Source organism: Musa acuminata, chromosome BXJ1-4 (genome assembly GCF_036884655.1).
Source record: "Musa acuminata AAA Group cultivar baxijiao chromosome BXJ1-4, Cavendish_Baxijiao_AAA, whole genome shotgun sequence".
Classification (NCBI taxonomy): Eukaryota; Viridiplantae; Streptophyta; class Magnoliopsida; order Zingiberales; family Musaceae; genus Musa; species Musa acuminata.
This window is the reverse complement of record NC_088330.1, coordinates 12,595,563-12,617,606: the sequence shown is the minus strand read 5'-3', so window position 1 is coordinate 12,617,606 and position 22,044 is coordinate 12,595,563. Positions and strand designations below refer to the sequence as shown.

The following is a 22,044-nucleotide window of genomic DNA, read 5'->3' as shown; positions in this document are numbered from 1 at the left end:
TTAATGTTGATAGAATATACATTATTTTGTTTTAGAGCAATCATAGATGTGTCCTTCGTCTAGGCTAGTGAGCTTAGAGAATTGAGATAGATCTCCGGTCATATGCCTTGAGCATCCACTATCAAGATATCATCTCTTGCTCCTAGCTTGTGATGGTACATTTTTCTATAAAAAAGAATGATTTTTAGGTACCCATTTGACCTTGAGTGTCTAAAAAATTGATCTACATATCTTATCATGTTGCATTGAGTCATTTGAGGTTCTTTTAAGAACCCAAATCAATCTATGTGGACTACATCTTTTAAGTGGAAATTTATAGGTAATATGTTCGAGTTTACAACAAAAGTTACATTTGGTGTGAGGTAAAACATGCAAGGTCGGCCTTTAACAAATTTGGTGAGAGCTTGTCATGACCTGAGCCTGATGAGCTAACTAGATCGGCTCCCTACTCGAGCCCCCTCACCATGCCCAAATGCTAGATCGGCTTTGAAACCAAATGTCACAACCCGAGCATGATGGGCTAATCAGCTTATCAACTTCGTTTGGTCTAAACCACTAACCAAAATGCTTAAGCTAAAGTTGATAGTAGTACACTCATCAGACCCTTATAAGCTAATCTTAATCTTGCCCACTTTCGATGTGGGACTGATAAGGGGTGTTACATAAGCTAAATAAGTCCCTGGGTCTTGGCTTCTTCCGGCGAGCTTCCAGTGAACTTCCGACGATCTCCCGACAATGTTCCAACGAACTTCCGGCAAGCTCCTGGACTTCACGACGATCTTCTTGGCGAGTTCCGACGAGCTTCTTTTGGCAAGCTCCTGGACTTCTCGGTAGGTTCCTGTAGAACTTCCGACGAATATTTGGTCTTTCGACGAACTCTCGAACTCCCAACAAAATCATGTCCTTAACTCTGGGACTTCAGTTTGCTTCATGCTTTGCTATCGTAATTAATCTTACATATGTAAAAGACACTTCGATCTAGACAATTATTACTAAGCTTGAATCATGTTGTCCGGTATGTCATTGGTCCATCGACGCTTCGTCCGATTCTTTGACGCATCGTCCTTTCTTGTGGCCTATTGCCCAATCGGCTAGTTGACTCCGCAACTCCAATATCCTTGGCGCAATATATACTCTTCTTGGCCCGATGCCCGAATCTATGGCCTGAAGCTTTCTGTCGATACGTCGATCGATCCTCCGGCCCGACGTCCAATCTTCTGACATATTTTCCTCCGGCCCAACATGATTCTTCCTGCTTTAATTGTCTCATCTTGATCGAAGCATCTTGCGTCACTCAAAATGTAGATCAAATCATAAATACTATCAATTGGTTTCATCATCAAAATACGAGATTCAACACTACTCGTCGTAATATCTACCATATGTGTATGACCCTCTAGGCCCAATATCGAGCTAGCTGTGAGTTGCACCTATTAGAACTCTTTCTGACTCAGTGAATTATTATCTTCATAATAATAATTCACTCGACTTATCGACTATGGACGTACTAGGCCACTACGCCAAAGTCTCAGATGATACATAGGGATACAATTCATTAGATCTGTCTATCCTCAGTTACCATATATCTATAGTCCTTCATCTATCTAATATCTCAAAGACTATATATCGAGCATAGTGCTGGCAGACCCATACGAAATCTACTCGAGTCTCACTCTAATCGGATTCTCCAAAAGAACTTATTTCTCTCTTAATCCTAATGATTCTGATTATGGATTTGTTTGAGCGAGAATACACAGGATATTCCTCTCATGACACCGAGAGTGGATGATCCTCTATCAACACTCAATCACTCTTATAAGGTTGGCTACCACTCTCGATGACCAATTATGCTAGATTTAAAACTTTCAAACCTATAAACCGGTTATGTTAGAGTGAAATACTCATATAGGACATCCTTGGTGTCTCATGTCTAAAGCCTAGACACATAATTGGGATCATGGAACCGCTATTTAACAATAAGGTATCATTAACCATTCAATATTCTGTAAGTGAATCATTTAGTGAACTCATTTTCCAATGAGTACCTGCACTATACCCCTAGTGTCCCCGCACGAGCGACTATGAGACTAGTCGACTTCATCATATGGATAGGTATATAGCACACCGATCTGTCCGGCTATCTCGATGTCTCCCTCAAATAATCTATGACTAGGAATATTTAATGTTTATGTTTGGTCTGATTATCATGATCTAATTCTCATTGCACAGATCCAAGAAAATCATAATATACCAAGCAAGCAATATAAAGTGAGATAATACTAATAATAATAATAAGCTAAAAGACCGTGCAATATGTCACACGTGCCATTGCTCACATGATTATTTTGTAGAGCACGAATGACTAGTAATGTTCGTGAGGGTCAAGTGTAGTTGGTCATTGGGATCAAACATAGTCTTTAGGATCGGGATCAATTCAGGTGGATCTTCTTCCATCTTCCTAAAATTCAAAGTCTTCAAGCAATTCATTAGATGTATCTTTAAAATTATGAATAGTACTCCTAGCAACTTTGAACCTAATCATTTTCTTTATTATTATGAGTTCATTTTGTGGGTTATGCTATCTTTCTTGATCAAAGCTTTGTTCAGTGGTTTTCAATTCGTTGTTCTGTTTCATTTCCAACCACTTACTGGGTTCCCAATTCTTCTCAGTTATCATCGTAGCGATGGATTCTGAAAACTCCTCGATGTAAGCATGAACTAGCCAAGCAGTAAACAAGGCCTTTAATTTCATTAGTTCCTCTGTAGTGGTGCTCTTACAAGGTTCACACCGCTCCCTTTTCTGCGTATTTTGTTGGTGGTCTAGAAAGCCTCTAGCCATGGGCCTTCATGTATTGCCGAAGAGCAACTTATTAGTCCATGCTACTTTACATGTTTTAAGAGATAAATTCTTTTGCTGCTTTAAGTGATACGTATGCAAACTCTAAAGCAGTAAAGCATAAATCTTCTATAGCCTAATCACCAAATTGTCTTGTAGTTACATTTATTTATGCCATTTGTTTCTTGTTTGTGGTTACCACGCATCCATCTCCTTCCTGCAGTAATTTTTGGAAGGTGTTTTGATTGTGGCTCTCTACTTCTTTGATTTTGGCTTCTTCTATATGATAAGTGATTTGTGCAAATTCTTCATTCTACATTCACTTGATGTTTTTTGAATTTGTCCAATACACCTTTTTCTACTGAAGCTTTCTTAGTATGCATCAGTATAATGTGGTTTTGAAGTCAAACTTTAATTATAGAAATCTTTCATAGAAATTCCCATGTCGACATAAACTATAATTGGGCAAATTTATGATGGCAATAATGGGAACATTTTTCTTTGTGGAAGGGGGTGCCATACTTTCTATCCAACCTATATTTTTGCCCATCAAGTACTTTTAAGTAGTGAGATTTGTTTGATAGTCATAGTAAATTGGTTAGTTTGATATTCCTTCTTGGTATCTTCTTCAAAATAAAACTCATCCAAAATCCATAGATCATAGTAGGTATTTGCCCCTCTGAAATCTTGGAATCTTGCACTAAGTGAATAGATGTAGAGAACAACGCCAAGCATTTGGCATAGTAGGATTTTTTGCGTGACAATCTTTCCATAAAGTAGTAGTTGCTTGGTCATGAGTGGTCTCTAAAAAATGAGGTTACAGGCTAACCAGTCTAGGAAGAGGTATTTTCCCCTAATTCTTCGAAGGCATATTTGAAGGGGTTATTTTTTACTTTTAAGTACTCGTCAAATATCTTTTGGAAGGTATTTTCCTTTTGGCCCTTGTTTCTTCAAAGATAATTTTCAGAACATTTATGTTCCTTATGATGATAGATCTATTCAAGAAATGTCAAAATCGTGATAGATGTGGTCGAGAAATAGATCTATCATATCGTAACATTCTCTTATCCCACAAAGGAACATTTTTATTTCACTTTTAACAACATTCTACGTGATTTTATCTTCATGAAACATCTGAAACTGCAAAAAGGAACAATTTTACAGGATGAACGGTATGAGGCATGATCTTTTGATTCATACAAGCAATACTATGAGAGAGAGAGAGAGAGAGAGAGAGAGAGAGAGAGAGAGAGAGAGAGAGTTATTGGAGCTCCCCTCACTCCACACGAGAGAGGAAGATGGTGATGACCATCCTCGCCTCCTCGCGTGGTGTGAGAGGAGCTCCGATACATAACTCGCTCTCGCTAAGACGGTCCTGCCTTTTCTCGTTTTCTCCATTCACCTGCATGTGTCCATACCATCAACATGCAAAATACTACAAAGTAGATACACTAAAATGGAATCCATGACAGCAACCATGGGAATCTAAATGGTCACACGCCACAAAAGCTCCTGACCGAATCGAAGGCTGCAAAGTAGATGGTCTTCTACTTGTCGTCTGCATCAGTCCACCAGGGAGGGAGCATATGGAACTCATTTGTGATCAATTGCTGGGCATTGCGGTGAGCACACAACAGACTTACTTGCATAAAGCTAGAGGAACTGCTGCCTGCATGCAATAAGCACTTTGTTTGAGCACCCTCCTAAACCGACTTACTTGCATAAAGCGGCCCGAACTCTACTACTCGGGAAAGCACACAAAGGGAAAGCAAAGAACCAACCTGCTCTCTACTTATCAATCAAGCAAGCCAAGAAGCTTCTCTCTCCACAACGTACTCGCACACTAAGATATGAGTAATACTGCAGTACAAAGAGCACAGCACCAACGACACTTGAACCTTCATACGATTCAACGGGAATCCGAGTTTGCTTGTTCCCACCGAAAGCAATTATTCTTTCTTCGGATTCAGCCCCGTTTAGGAAATGCTGCCTGCATTAATTGAGGAGAAGATATGCTCGGGCTAAGAATGGACGTAACCATGACTTTTAGCAAGTTATAATATGTATCAAGGCATCTTACCCTTATATGTATCAAGTTATAATATGACTTTTAGCAAGTTATCCTTATTCGTTTTCCCTTTATTTAACTTCCTTACGTGAAACCCTAATCATTAAATCAGGGATCGGAATCCTCTTTAGTTGCACCCCATATAAAATGGGGTTGTGTGTTGTGTGCTCACCGCATTGCCCAGCAATTGATCACAAATGAGTTCCATATGCTCCCTCCCTGGTGGACTGATGCAGACGACAAGTAGAAGACCATCTACTTTGCAGCCTTCGATTCGGTCAGGAGCTTTTGTGGCGTGTGACGATTTAGCTTTCCATGGTTGCTGTCATGGATTCCATTTTACTGTATCTGCTTTGTAGTATTTTCAATGTTGATGGTATGGACACATGCAGGTGAATGGAGAAAACGAGAAAAGGCAGGTCCGTCTTAGCGAGAGCGAGTTATGTATCGGAGCTCCTCTCACACCACGCGAGGAGGCGAGGATGGTCGTCACCATCTTCCTCTCTCGTGTGGAGTGAGGGGAGCTCCAATAACTCTCTCTCTCTCTCTCTCTCTCTCTCTCTCTATCTCTCTCTCTCTCTCTCTCTCTCTCTCTCTCTCTCTCATAGTATTGCTTATATGAGTCAAAAGATCATGCCTCATACCGTTCATCCTGTAAAATTGTTCCATTTTGCAGTTTCAGATGTTTCATGAAGATAATTGTTAAAAGTGAAATAAAAATGTTCCTTTGTGGGATAAGAGAATGTTACGATATGATAGATCTATTTCTCGAACACATCTATCACGATTTTGACATTTCTTGAATAGATCTATCATCAATATAAGCGTCCGTAATTTTGACTTTTTTTGGGCACATAATCTTGTGAAGCTCTATATATTCGTCGCATCGACGTATATACTTCTCGCTTGTTGCTTATTTTGCACATATGCCCACAAAACGATGTTTACATGATTTTGGAAATAACCTTTGTATAGTATCAAATAAAGAAGAAGAAGAAGAAGAGAGAGAAAATTTTAAATCTTAATAGATTTGAAATATAATGAGAATAATATTAGACACTGATACTTCCGTGCTTTTTATATACTGAAATCAGGTTTTTTGACTTGCTGAGACGAGTATACTTGGTAAATACCTCACCTTCTTTTTTTACTACTTGTACCAATTAACGTAGATGTTAATAATAGCACATATATTTTGTATGCTTGTTAACTTATATGTTGATATGTTTACAGCCCATCGTTTTCTCACTCTCTTCAAACAGTATACTTTTGGGGACATGGATATGACGACATATAATTAATACACGGTCTTACGACCGTTCACCGCTAAATCTTTTATGTTTGATACGTCTTAGAGCTTTCACGGACAGCATAGCATACCAACAAATGCGAAGCTTCTTTAAATTATTGTATATTCGACTCTTTTTATTTTTTATCATATATTCCTCGTGTCATGTTCATAAACTTGTTGATAGGACATGTCATGTGAATATTCGACCAAGTTGCATATACGTAGATACATGATGAATTTGATAGCACGTTTGTGAGGATCGAAAGAACAACTCTAGCTAGCTAGTTTTTGTCTCTTACGGAAGGGTTTCTTATATGCTTCCGGTCATCACAATACACAAACATTTGGAATCTCGTCTTTGGACCAGAGAGCATCATCTGCTTTGTAGTTTATGATATTTTCACCGTACAAAGAAAGAGTTGTACAATCAAGTGGTGATGAAGAATTAAATATATGTTAGATGCATGTTTCAGTGCTCTTACCGTATATAAATATTTCCCCATCCTCTCTCTCTCTCTCTCTCTCTCTCTCTCTCTCTCTACACGAGTTGCCAAATCTTATGGGGCATGCGACCCTAAAAATGTCCCGATGAGGCTTGACGAGGGTATCATTGTCAGCAAAATGATGAGATCATGTGTGACCTGAAACATAAAGATTGCCACTTGTATCAAATACTTGAAACGGAAACAGTTCGGTAAGATTCATATTTGAGTGAGTTCGGCAGATCCTGGAGGAATTCTGCAGCCGAGACAACAAAAGAGCATTTCAATCTCTCTTTGCAAAGCATTTAGAAATCGGTTCTTGCAATTCGAAACAATGTGTTCTATCTTCCTTCAAGGTAACAGCACATGTACGCATTAAGAATTCCAACATCCACTGGATCGTGGAGTAATGTAAATATGTCACCACCTCAACAATCCATTTATTGGGATCAATTTCTAAAATAGTGTATAATGCAGAATCTCCAAAACTGTAGGTTTGGTGATCACTAGTAGCAAATACAAATCCAGATAACAAATTTCGAAACAAAGCTAGCGAGTTATTAACCGCTATGTATTCCAAGATAATATACTTCTGCATAGAACCAGATGAATGAAACAATAATTGATGGATGATGAGCCATCATTTATGGCCTAAAGGCCCGAAACAAACGTTTCTTATTATCAAATTCTGTCGATTGATCAAGCGACAACCTGGGCAAAAAGGAGCCTCCTGATCTGTAAAAAGTGAAAAAATTTGTTTCTCGGTAAGCCGAGGGCATGGATGATTGATAAAATTGGATCCAACAATAAGTAAGAGGCGAGGGTCTGTGTTTTCAACAGAGGATGCAATTACTAAGGTAACAGAAAAACAGTAAACAAGTAGTGAAGCCTAAACAAGCATGACTAATTCATAGCATAATCCAGGAGCAGGAATTGTCGGTCGAGGCCCATCTCTGACTAGATAAAGATGAAAAATGAACATTTCAAGTCCTCAGTAAATATTCTTGAGTGACGTCGAACCATGTCCTAGGATCTATGTTCCATGGCAGTATAACCTAAAATAGAGAAGGATGAGATGGCTTGGCAAGACTGCTTTGGTTTTGGTTGAAAAAGATATACTTAAAATGGCCCTATTCCTGGAATTGTGTACCTCTGGTTTCTCAAAAATACATCATATACATAGAGCAAGGATTTATAGAAAATATCATATGGAAAATGGGACAATAATATTCACTATAATTAAACATTTAAATACCAAAATAAACAATAAAAATTTGTAATACTATAAGAAAAACAAGGAAGAATCAAGAAAGTTAGAACCTCTGGAAGTTTCTTCCGGAAGACGACATCAAGTCTGGCATCAAGTGTGTTCTCACAGACAATTTTCCCATCTATAGATGCCAAAACAACACCTCCAGAGCTGAATTACAAAAACCAACCATCAATAAAATCATTTATTTGGTTGCTAGAGTTTTAAGAGATCAATCACTTTTTCACAAAACAGCCACTCATACAGAAGTAGATGAATTAAAGGATAGAGCCCCCGAAAAGTTCTGGGTATTCATACAAATACCAGAGCACTAAGCATTACTGTGGACAACTTCATGCTAGAAATCAAATAAGGCCATAAAAAATTTGCAGGATAATTGTAGGCTTTTGATTCTGTTACATGCATTCAGGCCAGCAAAGATTTAAGAAATGGATTTAGGCATTTATATGAGTTCAAAGAGTTTATAATTCACTATTTTTTTCCCTCAGAAGTTAATTTCCAATTTATCTTAGGTTGATATTTTACATATAACAATATATATATATATATATATATATATATATACCACGAATATCTTGTGGGACATTCCTTTTACCTTTTGTTCAAAATAATCTCCAAATATGTCCCAGAAATTTTTTTGAACTTTCTAATACAATGTATCTTTACAGTTAAATTAGTTGTATCTTATTCCTGCTTGTCATTAAAAATTTTGCTGCACGGTAAAAGGTGTAATAGGAGCTCAATTTGAGAAAAATAAGATCCATCAGGACAGATCATTGTCACAAAATGTCACAAGATGTAAGGACAAAAGTTATGAATCCAACATGAGCCGCTGCAATGTAGACAAACAGAACCTAATAAGGTGTATGATTAAAAACTAGTCGGATTAGAATGTACGAACCAACATTTGTCAATCTAATAAGCACCAGCATAGATCATACAACATGATACCACTCATTAATCATTATACTTTTCTTTCTAAACAAGTGGTGAAGGTGAGTTTCATTCCAGGACCTTCAATTGATCTAACAAAATTTTTACAAGTAAAACTAGCTAACACCTTCCAACTTTGTTGGATAAGATCTCGATTCCTCATAAAAGTGAATTTGGTACACCACCAGACTAATATTTTACCGTTCAATATACTGCTCAATTATTTATATATTTTAAACTAAAACCAAATGACTATGGTCAGTATATTACCCGGTATGTCAGTACCATACTAATCCAACAGGTTGTCAAAATCAGCACCGAAGATAAGATGTATCATTTCGATGAGTATAAATCATTTGTTCTCTCAGATGATATGACCCTATGAAAAATCATGTAAAATCTCCCATTGATGACATTTTTTATGCATCAAATCAAGTCATTTTCATGCTATGCAATAATTATGTCTTCTGAGTAATTAGTAACAAAAGGGATCCTAACAAGCTTCTAGATTCCTCAAAAGCAGGTTGGGAAGAAAAATGAAACAATAAGAAAAGACTGTTTACAACTTGTCTTCCCTATGCCAACTAGTACAAATCCAAAAGAAAAGCTCTAACTTTAATGTTAGTAAGTTAACATGTAATTTTGATGAAAGATATATTACCAATAGGGGCCATGAGCATTAGCATGAGCAGGAGGTGGTGGCAAGAAAATTTTATTGTCAATGACAATATCGGGAGCACGAGCATTTGCTTTCTTTGCATATTCTTCCTTCGCTGGATTCAAAACTGATTCCACAAGATGATGATCGTCTTTGCGACAACGCAACAGAACAGCTGGCTCTTTCAATCTTAGCAAACTCTGAAGGACAACAATTAATCATTTCTGTGAAAAAAATAACAGGTGGCAAAAGATAAATCAACAAATGAAGGAACATAACATTATTGTCAAACTGATCGGTAAAATCAGTATCTAATGCCTCGAAAGTATGTGTTTGAGACATTTCTTTGCAATAAAATTAAGCAAGTGCAAAAAAGTTGAGATAGTGCCTAGATTGCATCAGAGTACATGAAGTATATGAAGCAGCATTTATCAATTATGAGAACCACTTTCTGCAACATCCACTTTAGGAAACACATAAAAAAAATATTGCGACATTATTTGAACCTGGACAATTAGGTCTTTCAGAAGCTTTTCGTAAGATTGATGGTTATTGCTGACAAGCAGGAGCTCCTTTGCAGCAGCCTCTTTCATGGAGTTAACAAAGTCATCCTGTGCTTGAAGAACTTTTATACGAGAAGCATTCAGCTGCATGGAGTACTCACTGGCCAGAACAATATATTGCACTGTCAAAACATGAGTGATAATCAAATATAGAATGTAGCAATGTACAACATGAGCTTTATCACAAATATCTGGACTGTGCTTGTGTACATGCATTCATAATCATGTGAAGCTTGTAGAGCCCATATTATCATTCACATGTTTATTGATCTGAGTCAATGAAACAGTCATTTTACAATTAAAGCTCCATAAATCTGCATTGGTAGGAATCTTGTGCACTAGGCTGTCCTTTCATATACATATTTGGATAACCTGATATCTAACTTATGTATGGCCTCAATACATAGGCATCATGTGAAAGATAATTCATTTACACTTTCCACTAGAGCAGACTTTACTCATTATTACGTATAGATATGAGACATCAAGCATGACGAAAGTAATAAAATTTCATGAAGTCAATTTGGAACTCTTAAATGGATAACAAGTTTGAGTTTCTTCAAAACAAATCCACAAGCTTCATTTTTAAGTTGGTCTCAAGTTATTGATAATTTTATAAGTTCCCACACAGTCTCTGTATATATGAACTCAACAAAAATACGACATTCAGAATAAGAGTAAGTATGACTTCAGATCAATTCAAAACCAAAGACGAGGTGGGATGTTAGTATCATTGTTCAGATTTATGATTGATAATTATGACTTTGGCTCTTCAAGGATGTAAAGTAATCATGTTAACTTACTGCTTTACTTGGTTTCATCTTTTAGTTCTACTATTGAAGTTGTCTCTGTTATATGCACCTCATATTTGAGTTAACTAAAGATGGATCGTGAGCGAAAGCACTCCATCACAAGACAAAATGGTACCAGTCCGATATTATTTTTTAAATTTTTTAATGATGACAAGCGGTGCACCTTCCTGTATGCTGAACTGGTGGATTGGGAAAAGTAATATCGCACAATGAGTGTAAAATAACACAAATCAAAATGACAACTTATTCAGAGATCTTTATGCTGGCAGTTAATGACAAACAATAATTGCACACAAAAGAAGAAAGTTCAAACACGTTACATTTTCTTTCGAATTTCTACTTGCTTCTCCTTCCTTTCATATTCTTGCCTGATCTTCTTCTTTTCAGCCTCAAAAAGTTGCAATTTTTCGATATTGAATTCCTGCAAAACCCAAAATGCATGGAACAAAGTCTTGAACAACGCGAAACATTTCGAAGAGTGATGTACCCACAAAAAATAATACAAAGTGAGACCACAAATGCAGCTATGCAGAAAGGCCATAAGAACAGGCCACAAACATTAATAAGAAACTTTTCTGCATACAAAATCTATGTATAGGACTCTTCTCTTCATGCAAAATCTCATTCAAAGAAGGAAGAACGACGGGGCATTACTCTAAAAATTAAAGGGAACCATAACAAAATTGATGGTCTTCTGAAAGCGAGATCTTCTTAGCATAACATGCAAATCAAACTTGTTCTCTATGCGACCTAAAGCCTGAGAATTGAATATAAAGTTATACACCTATTGTGGAAGATCAATACAAACAACCAAATCAAAGTTAGAACCCATAGAATATAAAAACAGATATCATCTAGAAATCCGTGAAGCATTCCAAAATGCTTGAAAAGATGCCCCTTTGATAAGCACAAAGAGCTACCAAACAAACATATCAGGAAGCTGTTAGGATCCATTTATTTTCTGAGCTTTGAATAATGTTTTATTGAGTTTGTCTAGTTCAGTAAGAGTTGGATAGAGATTTATTTGATATTTATTTATTTATTAAGAGGCCACGTCCTGATGGACTCAAGGGTGGAACTCTATAAATAAGGATGTATCTGTTTCTTTTCATCTATTAATGAAATATTATTTCAATCTTTTGACAAACCCTAGGAGGCCGATCCTCTCAAAGTGATCATCCCTTTTCTCTCTCTTCTTCTATGATAAAACCCTAAGAGTCTTATCATCTGGTATCAGAACAACAATCCTCGGCATTCTCACTGCAATTTCTTACAACACTTCGATGCAACCATCATCATCATCATAAAAAAAAAAAAGAGAAAAAAAGAAAAAAAAAGAAGAAGCTAGTAGCCGCCCCATCCCACTCAAGCGAGAAAGGGCCACCACCGCTACTCCTAACCCTCGGCATTCCCGCCCCTCAGTCACGCCTCATCCCATCGCAGTCGCCCTAAACCGCCCCTCATCCCACCTTCCGCCGTAGTCGTCCTTAGTCGCGCCTTTGTCGGAGACGACATTGCTAGTGTCTCCTTCCAGAAATGCGCCTCCCAGCCCTCAGCAGCTGTCGCAGCCTCAGCCCTCGATCGCTCGCAATCGCTCGGCGTCCGCTGCTAACTAACCATGCAATTGCGATGGATTCCTAGTTGACCCCTTCTTCTTTCCTCCCTTCTTCCCCTGCGACTCATCTTTGTTTCCTTTGCTCTCGCTACAAACACCGTCGCACAAAGGCTACGATTTTCGCAAGGACCCTCCACGCTCCCACATCCTTCTTCTTCCCTGCCAGCCAACGTACCACCCCTCATCGCCCTGGACCAGGATCACCAGTGCCCATCCCAACCGCGTGATCGCTAGCGTCTAGTCCCATCGCAACCGCACGATCGCTCCCAACCGCACCACCATCGCTGCCTCCTAGCCCTCAGTAGTAGCAATCCCTCCACGCAGAGATCGCAGCGAGTATCGCTGCCTCCCAGCCCTCAACAGCAGCGACCCTCCACGTAGTGACCGCGGCGAGCCCTCAGCGATGTTGCTCCCAACTGTGCCACCATCATCGCCTCCCAACCTCTTGGTGCCTAGGGCTTCATCGGCATCCTCGCAGCAACTCTTCACTCTCACAGCGCTGCCACCAAGTGGTGTCACAGCAACAGCATCGAATAGGGCAGTGCTGATGCCCTTGACCCGACACCAGAAATAGGAGTTGGGGATTACAGATCTGTAGTCTTATGCAATGGCTACCGACAACTTAATAAAAGCCTAACTAGAAGCCTTGGAAACTAGGATTGAGAATCGACTGTAGGAAACCCTTAATGATTTCAAAAGGAGCCTGTTGGAGAGCTTTAGCAAGTTTCAGCAAGATGAAAGTTCAAGTCTTACGTTGAACCGATCTGGAGACAAAGGAAAAAGGAACCAAGAATATGACACAAACTACCCACGTATGAAGGTGGAATTTCCAAGATGGGAAGATGGAGATCCGACCAGTTGAATCTCTAGTGTAGAATTTTTTTTTTATTTTCACAGAACTCCAGAAGAATCCAAGGTGGAAATAACTTCAATTCAACTATATAGAGATGCAATCCTCTCGTGGTACAAAACCTGCCATGGGGTCCCCTCGTGAGAGCAATTCAAGAGAGGGATTTTCGTTCGCTTTGGACCATATGAATATGAGAATGTTGATGGGCAGTTCGCTAAAATTCATTAGATTTCTACAATGCTAGAATATCAGAACAGATTTGAACGATTATCAACAAGCCACCCGCCTCGTTTATTCCCAATAGAAACTGTAACACCCGAAGACTAACCCTAGAAGAATTCAAGGAAAGATCAACGAAAGATTTGTGCTGACACTACGATGAAAAGTGGAGTAGGGAGCACTGATATAAACAAGGGCAACTTCTGATGATTGAATCGGAACCGGAATCCAGTGCATGCATTAGCCGATTACTCTAATCCGTAAACTATAAAAGTTGGAGAAACTTTAGAATATCAGCATATTATACTTTTGATTGATACTAGCACTAACAATTTTATGGGCAGTTTTGATTGATACTTCATTGCAGTCTTCCGAAAAACCCTCTCCATCCGATCAAGGAGGCCGATCCTCTCTGTCGCTATGTGTAATTTGATTAATGACAACACACAATTCAACCCCAAAGACGAGCCGAGGACAACATCAACAACACCTAAAGTGTCCGTGAAGGGTCAGCAAAGATGCCATGCTCAAGAATTCTCACCAAACCCAAACCAAGAGCCGAAATTGGCACCGGCAAACAAGCAATTGGGAGAGGTCCGAGAAGATCTAGGACAAGGGATCGTGGGAGGCACCTCCTCAGCAGCGACGGAGATCTCGTTGGCCTTCTCCTCGGCCTCCTGGTGGATGAACCGCACCATCTGCTGGATCTGCTTGGAGACATCGGCGTCGTTCATCTTCGGTTGGATGCAACAGCTCTCGATCGAGGGAGGAAGAGGAGACGGAGGACGATATCGGGGTGGACCAAGGAGAGGGAGGCAAGTAACATGGACAGATGAGCCGAGCTTGGTTCCACGATCGGGGCATTAATTATTACTTGGGCCGAGCCAAGAAAACTACATTGGTCCAAATACTATGGCCCATAGACGACCGCCGGGACCTAATACCATTACCAGCACCAGCCCTAGCTCCCCGTAGTTGAAGGCAGGAGAGGAATCCGAGAATCTCGCCGCAGGTAGCGCTTCTCCCTCTCTCTGATTCATCTCTCTATTTCTTTTGGATTGATTTCTTAGTTCCTATCTGTTGTTTTGTTCTTCTAATTGCTCTCTGCTTGTTGGGGCTTGCGGGGGTTCAGGATCAGGTCTTCCGCCATGGCTTCCAAGCGGATCCTCAAGGAGCTCAAGGATCTGCAGAAGGATCCCCCCACGTCTTGCAGCGCAGGTATCTGGGATTTCGACGCCTCCCATGCCCCATCCTTCGCCTCCGTGTTTTTACCTTATAGTATGAAGTCGATTTGGGTTATGGATCTCGATCTGATTATTGATAGTTTTCTATCCGAAAAGGTGTCGTCTTTCTGGTGTTTTGCGACTCCAATTGCTCAAATTCCTTTTCTCCTCTATCTCCTCTGTTGGGCTTGAAGGCAATCGATTGGACGTATGGATATAGTAGGCTGAAACTGTGCTTATGCAATTGTTTATGTTTATGAGTACATTGCAATCACAAATTGACGATTTAGGATGAAATGATTTGAAGAAGATTGCTTTTTTTATTACTTAAACGAAAATTTTATCTCAAACTGTTGATTTGGTATTTGATTGGATTTGCATATGGAAAGGTACGACGTGAATTGTTTAATGTTGTTTGGATGAAAGTTTCTTCGACGGCACTTGAGTAGGCAAAACTAATCATGTGCTTTGGGAATTCCCTCATGCTTGAGCTCCATTACGTCAGAAGACGATGTATATGTTCTTTTATGTGAGAGAAGAGTCATTTACCAATCAAACTTTTTTTTTTGTTTGGATGGTAGAGGTGTTATGGGAAGATGTTGTTGATGTTCTTATCAGCCCGATATGGTTCTGACTCATGTGCGTAGGGATGTTCGAAGTGTGGCCGAGGTGCCTTCTAAGTGGAAACGTTGAGTGCTCGAGATGTCATCTGCACGAAGATTGAGGTCAGGAGAGTTTTCCTAGCTCTGTCCCTTTGATGTGGAAGTTAGTAATCCGAGATAAGTGAGTGTAGTCATGAATGGTGAAAGTGATCCTCCCTTGGTAACTGTGCTAAAGTGAGTTTTTACACCTGATTGTAGAAGGGAAGTTGAGGGGCGAAATATTCTATAGGAGGCAACCCTCGACCATCTTTAATAGTCTACCTTTATCCTTTTGTCCATGTAGGCGACAAAGGAGGAGGCAACCCACAATCGTCTGTTTTGGACTTATATCCATACGGGCTAACCAAGGGGGTAAGTCTTGTCTCCCTTATGCCATCTTGGTCGCCATGTGTTAGATGATAATTGGTCGATGATATTCTTCTATCATTTGTCTCTCTCAATGTGCATTTCGGGAACTCTTCCTAAGAGGCCTCGAAGTGCAGCTAGCAGCTTATCCGACATGTGTACCATGCAGAGGTGGGGGAGCCATCGAGATGCCTGTTTCGAGTAATAGAGGATATGGTTGGCATGCTCAATTTGCTACAGGGACATCATTCATCATCGCACGATGTATTGTATCGGTAGGTGGGAGTTGGTCATCGTTGACTTGCTCCTTTTCCCTCTCCTCTTCTTCTAACTCGGGCAAGAGTTGTAGGACTCTGATCCTGTCATCCTAGAGGCTTTCGAAGAAGGTCGTGGCGGGTCCGAAGTGGCTCAACTAGATCTTGCCCATATCATCGCCTGATCTGTAACAAGGATATTGTGAGGTCCTCGTTAGGCCATGGGTTGGTCGTCAATCTACAGTGGAGATGCTGCAGCGCTCATCGTTGCCCAATATGTGTTGTTGCGTGCTTATATAGAAGACTGGATTTTGGTCACCTACTTGATCTGTCGAGAGACCAACTTCGAGTAGAGGAAGCTTGCTCTCGGTTGACTCGTTGTAGGAGCTGAGGCATGCTCCTCTGTTGTCCATCACCAAGGCAGGTTGTGGGAAGAGCCAAGGAGGGTATCTCATCTGCTGATCGTCAAGGGACCAAGATTGGGCAATGGGTTCGTTATGGGACCATCGAGGGACCTATGTAAGTCTGCAACAAGGATGCTGCGAAGATCCCATGTAACCGACCTACCCCATCTTCCTTTTTGCTTATTGTTGTGGCGAGCTATGGGAGGCGTCGAGGTGGGCTCCTCCTTTGCTCGTTGCCGAGGGGGGTTGTGGGAGGAGCCCTCCTTCTACTTGTCACCGAGGCTAGCCACGGGAGGAGTCCACCTTGAATCCATCCATGGCTTGTAGACCTTGCTCTTGTTGTGAAGGAATAGAGGTCATTGCCACGCTCAACCTCCGTACCTTGGGAAGAGGTGGGGGTTAGCGATTGACCTCCTTACCTTTGGAAGGAACAACAATCGGTGCCCAACCTCCTCACCTTTGGAAGAGGTGGGGGATGGCGCTGTGCCCGACCCCTTCTGACATCTCTTCCTCGAGCACCTCGGGTTCCAAGGGGGCCCTCTTCAGACTCACGAATGTCGGGCACTTTTTCATTTGTGCCTCCTACCATGGCAGGCTTCTTCTTGTGGGGTCGGGTTTTCCGGACCCATGCACGTCGGACACATTTTCATTTGTGCTTCTCGCTGTACCGGGTTTCTTCTCATGCAGGTTAGGTTTTCCTGATTCATATACGCTTAAGGCATATTTCATCTTGTGCCTCTCTTCGTGGTGGGTTTCATACGCGGGTTGGGTTTTCCCGACCCACGCGTCTCAAGCACATTTCGTCTTGTGCCTTTCGTCGTAGCGAGGTTCTTCTCACATAGGTTGGGTTTCCCGACTCATGCACTTCGGGCACATTTCATCTTGTGCCTCCCACCACGATAGGTTTGTTTTACGCAGGTCGAGTTTTCTCGAGTGGTGGGTTTCTTTGTGCTTTTCAAGGTAGTCTCCACACGTTAGGTGTGCTCGAACCTTCCGAGGTGTCCCTTCATTAATCAGTGTGTCTTCGAATCCGATCCAAAGGGACACTTGTCTTCAATGTGAGAGGTGAGAAGTTGATCCCCACCCTATAAATCCCTCTTGGCCATGGGGGTGAGGCTCATTCTCTCATTTGAGCCTTCGTAATCTCCTTAGGAGCTTTCTTTTCTTAGCGTCGGTCCTCCTTTCCAAAGCGAGTCGATCCTTAGTTCTCTTCTTGAAGGCAGGTCGGTTCTTGGGTGTCTCAGTCTTCAGGCGCATTGGCTCTCCATCACCTCAGCTTTCCAGCACTTCGATCCTTAAGAACTTTTACCTATGTAGGTTAAGATGTCTTTCTTTTCTTGCACATGCTCCTCTTGATTCCATTGTCGCCAAATGGTCAAGAAGGTTGGTGCTCCATCCTCAGAGAGCCCAAGGGCGAGGGAAGGAGGAAGTTTTGACCTCTCCTTCATCGGGAGAGTCGATCCTAGTGAACTTGAAGATCCTCCGGGATTTAGTCCATAAGAAACACGTATGATTGGGACTCAATAATGGCCACACAACTCTTGGACCGCTTGCGAACTAGGTGCTCTATCCCGGCCACGTTCGAGCTGCAAGTCCCTTGTCCTAGTCACCGTCCATATAATCTGATGTTTAGGCTTTTTTGTTTGTCTTCTAATGTGCTAGATAAAGTGATAAACATAGAAAAGAACTTAAACAAGAGAGAAAGTGAGAAACTAGAAATAGAGAGCTCATAAAAGCACGACACAGTCATTAAGACAGTTTCAGATGTGATGATGTAAATAGCCAAGTCCAAGCATCAGATTGTAAATATTCCTATAAGATAGTTTAAGATAATAAAAACGTACTTTAAGATAGTTTCAGATGTGATGATGTAAATAGCCAAGTCCAAGCATCAGATTGTAAATATTCCTATCAGCTTTCCTGTGTTATATTGAGTTTATACATAACTTCATGACAACTACTGGACCAAAAGAGTCAAATATGATTGGACCTTGCTAACTATCAGAAGCTTGGTTGAATTAATTGCTGTATAAAGGATATAACATAATGTACTTTGCAAGAGGGTGGAACTCATCCAAGGATGCCTTATGTCAAGTCATTTTTGTCATATTCGGTACATCCTTGTACATTGTTTAATGAACTGAGTCTTAATAATCATATTTTCATATGACTTTAATATGCTTGTATACATTTTAGTTTTCTACTGTCATTTTGTTCTTTCTTGTATAATGATTGGTAGTTTCTGGATTTTAAGTTGATAAAAGCATGATATGTGCACCAAACCTTTTGACATGCTAGTGTACTTTGTAAATGTGGTTGGCTAGTTAGTCTATTTAGTTTTGAAATCTTACCATTGTTGTAAAGCCTGAGTTCGTATAGGTTTTAAATGAGGATCCTTTATTGTATAGCAAGATCTTGCATGCATTCACATTTTACAGGTCCAGTGGCTGAAGACATGTTTCATTGGCAAGCAACAATAATGGGTCCATCTGATAGTCCCTACGCGGGGGGTGTTTTTCTAGTTACTATACATTTTCCTCCAGACTATCCTTTCAAACCACCTAAGGTAACATTGACACTCTGTCATCAAGTTTTCTTTTGGCAAATGTTCTATAATTTTCACTCTTTGAAGAATTCTTCATAAACATGATCACCTATTCATATTATATATTGATTTTTGCTAATGTTTGCGATTACATGACTTGCCGGTTGTTCTGGTTGATGCTGAATTGGGATTTACTTGTAGAATGGTTGACTAGTACATCAGGTGTACTATTTGTGAAGTTTAACTTACTGAGCCCATCGCAGTCAGCTAACTGATACCAAACTGTATTTGACAGTAAACCCACCATCTCATATAATTCTGAGATTTTTTAAAAAATGGTTTAGACATTCTGAGCAGGGCTGTTGATACCTATTAGCAACAATGGTTGTCTGCTGCTATTGACAACTTCTAACAGTTGTCAACTGTTCCTAACAGATTTCAACAACGGTCAGCCAGCTCCTCTCCTCTTCTTTTGTCGGCATCTCGCATTGTTGCTTCTACATCCTTCACCACCTCTCGCATTATTGCTTCCGCATCCTTCACCATCTTGCAACTTGCTGTCTCCATCTCCTCGCATCACCACCACCACAACCACCACCTTTTCCATACATTGTCACTGCTACCACCTTCTATACGCATCACTACCTCTTGGTCCTCTTTTCTTCCTCCTCTACCTTCTTGTTATTATTGTATATCTTTAATCTTTTTAATTGTGACTTAAGATTGAATTTAAATTTCTTAAAACTAATACATTTGGGTTATTGGTTTGAGCTGGGATGTAATACCAATAAATCAGGATAAATCTTGATTATCGGATAGGTTACACAGCCATAGATGATGACAGAACATGACGAGGAACCATCACTTGACTGTGACCGGCGGAGAAATACAACTAAGGATCAAAAGAATACAAATCTATTATCATACCAAATGTGGGCTTAAGATGTGTTTTGCCTATAATGCCGTTATTTTATCTTGAAGAACATCTCACTAACTTGAATAACCATATTTTGTTACAATTGGTTGTATTTGTCACTGGACAAGTTTCAGCAGTCAACTATGCCATTTGTCTAACTTATGTGTTCTGCAGGTTTCTTTCAGGACCAAGGTTTTCCATCCAAACATCAATAGCAATGGAAGCATCTGCCTTGACATTTTGAAGGAGCAATGGAGTCCAGCATTAACTATTTCCAAGGTTACTGTTCTCCCTCGCTTTGCAATGTCATTTACTAAGTTGGAACCTCAGCATCCTCAATTCATTAGAGTTATAACTGCTAGTAGTCCTGTTAAGAAAAGCTCAGAGAAATGAGCAATTTAAGCAAATCCAAGAGCCTGGTTTGGTCAAATCAAGGGGCACTACTAAGTGCTAACCTGCAAGTAGGAGATGTCAGGTACAACCCGTGTTGGTCGGTCCAAACAAAGTAACTGTGTCTATGGTTCCATCAAGAGCTTGTGAATATCCTTTTTCTTTTTCTTTCCTATCTTGTCAATCATTTGAAAAATATTTTGTTTGAGCTTAAGCAAGCCGTAATGTGTGCTTCGACAGGTACTGTTGTCTATCTGCTCCCTTTTAACAGACCCAAACCCTGATGACCCGTTGGTTCCAGAGATTGCCCATATGTACAAGACAGACAGAGCCAAGTATGAGGCCACTGCAAGGAGCTGGACCCAGAAATATGCAATGGGCTAAGCATCAGGGAAGGACGGGGAGGTTATCAGGAACCCTATCATCAATTGTTAATTACCTGTGGAGACTGTGTTGTCTGTTGCTTGCAGGAGTGAAGTAACCTACTTGTGTATCATTTGAACCTAAGAAAGACGGCAACGAAAGCTTTACTAAGCTTTCCAAAACAATGTTTTCAGATATTTTGTATTTGATTGTTTGCGTGGGTAATATTTGAACCATAAAATTATCTATTGGATTTTGATTTTTTTTGTTGTTGTTTTCAGATCAAGTGCTTTGTTTTTGGCAGCTCGATCTTTAATCACGATTCATCTTGTCTTGTTGAGAACGTAGTTGTGCCAGAGTCGGGGAAGCAATCTGTGCATCCTTTTTATCAAGTTTTTCGGCTATAACATTCATCCGAATTTGTTAATGTATTATTATATAAGTAATATGTCTTAATTTTAAGTTTACGTGTGAGAATCACATATTAAGTTTATAATAAAAATTTCTAAAAGAACAAATTGTAATCATCAATATTTTCTTCCTTAACATAAATTAATTATTATAAATAATATATTATTTTATTAATAACAGTCATGTTTGTGTATTATAATTAAGAAAATGATTAAATTTAATTTTTTTAATCATATAGATAAGTTAGTAATTTTTATTAATTAATTAAATTATTAATTAATTTTATTTCTTAATTAGTTATTTGATTTTTAGGAAATAAATAATTCACATTCTATTTTCGTATGTGAATGAATATTATTTTTTTGTGTGAAAGTAAAATAAAAATAAATTAAAAATAAAAATTAAATTATTATTTATATATCGGAAAGATCTTATCTTTCATTCCTCACTTAGCTTTAATTAGGATTCTTTCTTTAATAATATTTTAAATCTTAAAATTTTATGATTAATAAATAATGATAATTGAATTGTGATGTTAGAATGATTATTTGATTTATACTGATCTTTTCAGCTTAAATGAATTTTAATATTGATTTACTTATTAAAATTTTTATATTTGGATTAATATAATAATTCTAATTTATTTAATTAGATATATCTATGTTTCAAGAATTATATGTGAATTTCTATGATATAATTAGTTTTAAATTTAAGATCATGAATTTAATTTTTTTTAATTCTTGGATTTGAGTTATTCTTTACTAATTTAAAATATTAAAATCTAATTTGATAAAAAGAGTTTAATTGGGATCTAACTTAAGCTAGATTCATCTATCAAACCGGATCGACTCAGCCCATGTGATCGTATACGACCCAACCCATATAACTAGTTATGACCCAGCCCATGTGGCCAAATTGGAGTTAACCCATATGA

The 22,044-nt window shown here is 39.3% G+C and overlaps 2 protein-coding genes across 4 annotated transcripts; one reads left to right on the top strand and one right to left on the bottom strand.

Annotated features, from left to right (window-relative positions):
• Positions 1–6,737: 6,737 nt before the first annotated feature.
• Positions 6,738–14,424, bottom strand: LOC135649584 (V-type proton ATPase subunit E-like). 2 transcript variants are annotated; one of them, XM_065168087.1, is made up of 6 exons: positions 14,230–14,417; positions 11,234–11,334; positions 10,045–10,201; positions 9,542–9,738; positions 7,998–8,097; positions 6,738–6,836 (listed from the first exon to the last, which is right to left on the bottom strand). In XM_065168087.1, the coding sequence occupies exons 1-6, from the start codon at positions 14,329–14,331 to the stop codon at positions 6,753–6,755; spliced, it is 741 nt and encodes a 246-aa protein (XP_065024159.1). In that variant the 5' UTR covers positions 14,332–14,417; the 3' UTR covers positions 6,738–6,752. The 2 variants fall into 2 exon arrangements, with proteins under 2 accessions (XP_065024159.1, XP_065024170.1); XM_065168098.1 differs by lacking the exon at positions 6,738–6,836 and adding an exon at positions 7,085–7,412 and having other exon boundaries at positions 14,230–14,424.
• A 76-nt stretch (positions 14,425–14,500) lies between these two features.
• On the top strand, positions 14,501–20,965 carry LOC103981527 (ubiquitin-conjugating enzyme E2 28). 2 transcript variants are annotated; one of them, XM_009398280.3, is made up of 5 exons: positions 14,501–14,609; positions 14,730–14,815; positions 18,894–19,051; positions 20,121–20,225; positions 20,577–20,965. In XM_009398280.3, exons 2-5 carry the CDS (start codon positions 14,746–14,748, stop codon positions 20,718–20,720), a joined length of 477 nt encoding a protein of 158 aa, XP_009396555.1. In that variant the 5' UTR covers positions 14,501–14,609; positions 14,730–14,745; the 3' UTR covers positions 20,721–20,965. The 2 variants fall into 2 exon arrangements, with proteins under 2 accessions (XP_009396555.1, XP_009396556.1); XM_009398281.3 differs by having other exon boundaries at positions 14,527–14,609; positions 18,924–19,051.
• Positions 20,966–22,044: the final 1,079 nt, after the last annotated feature.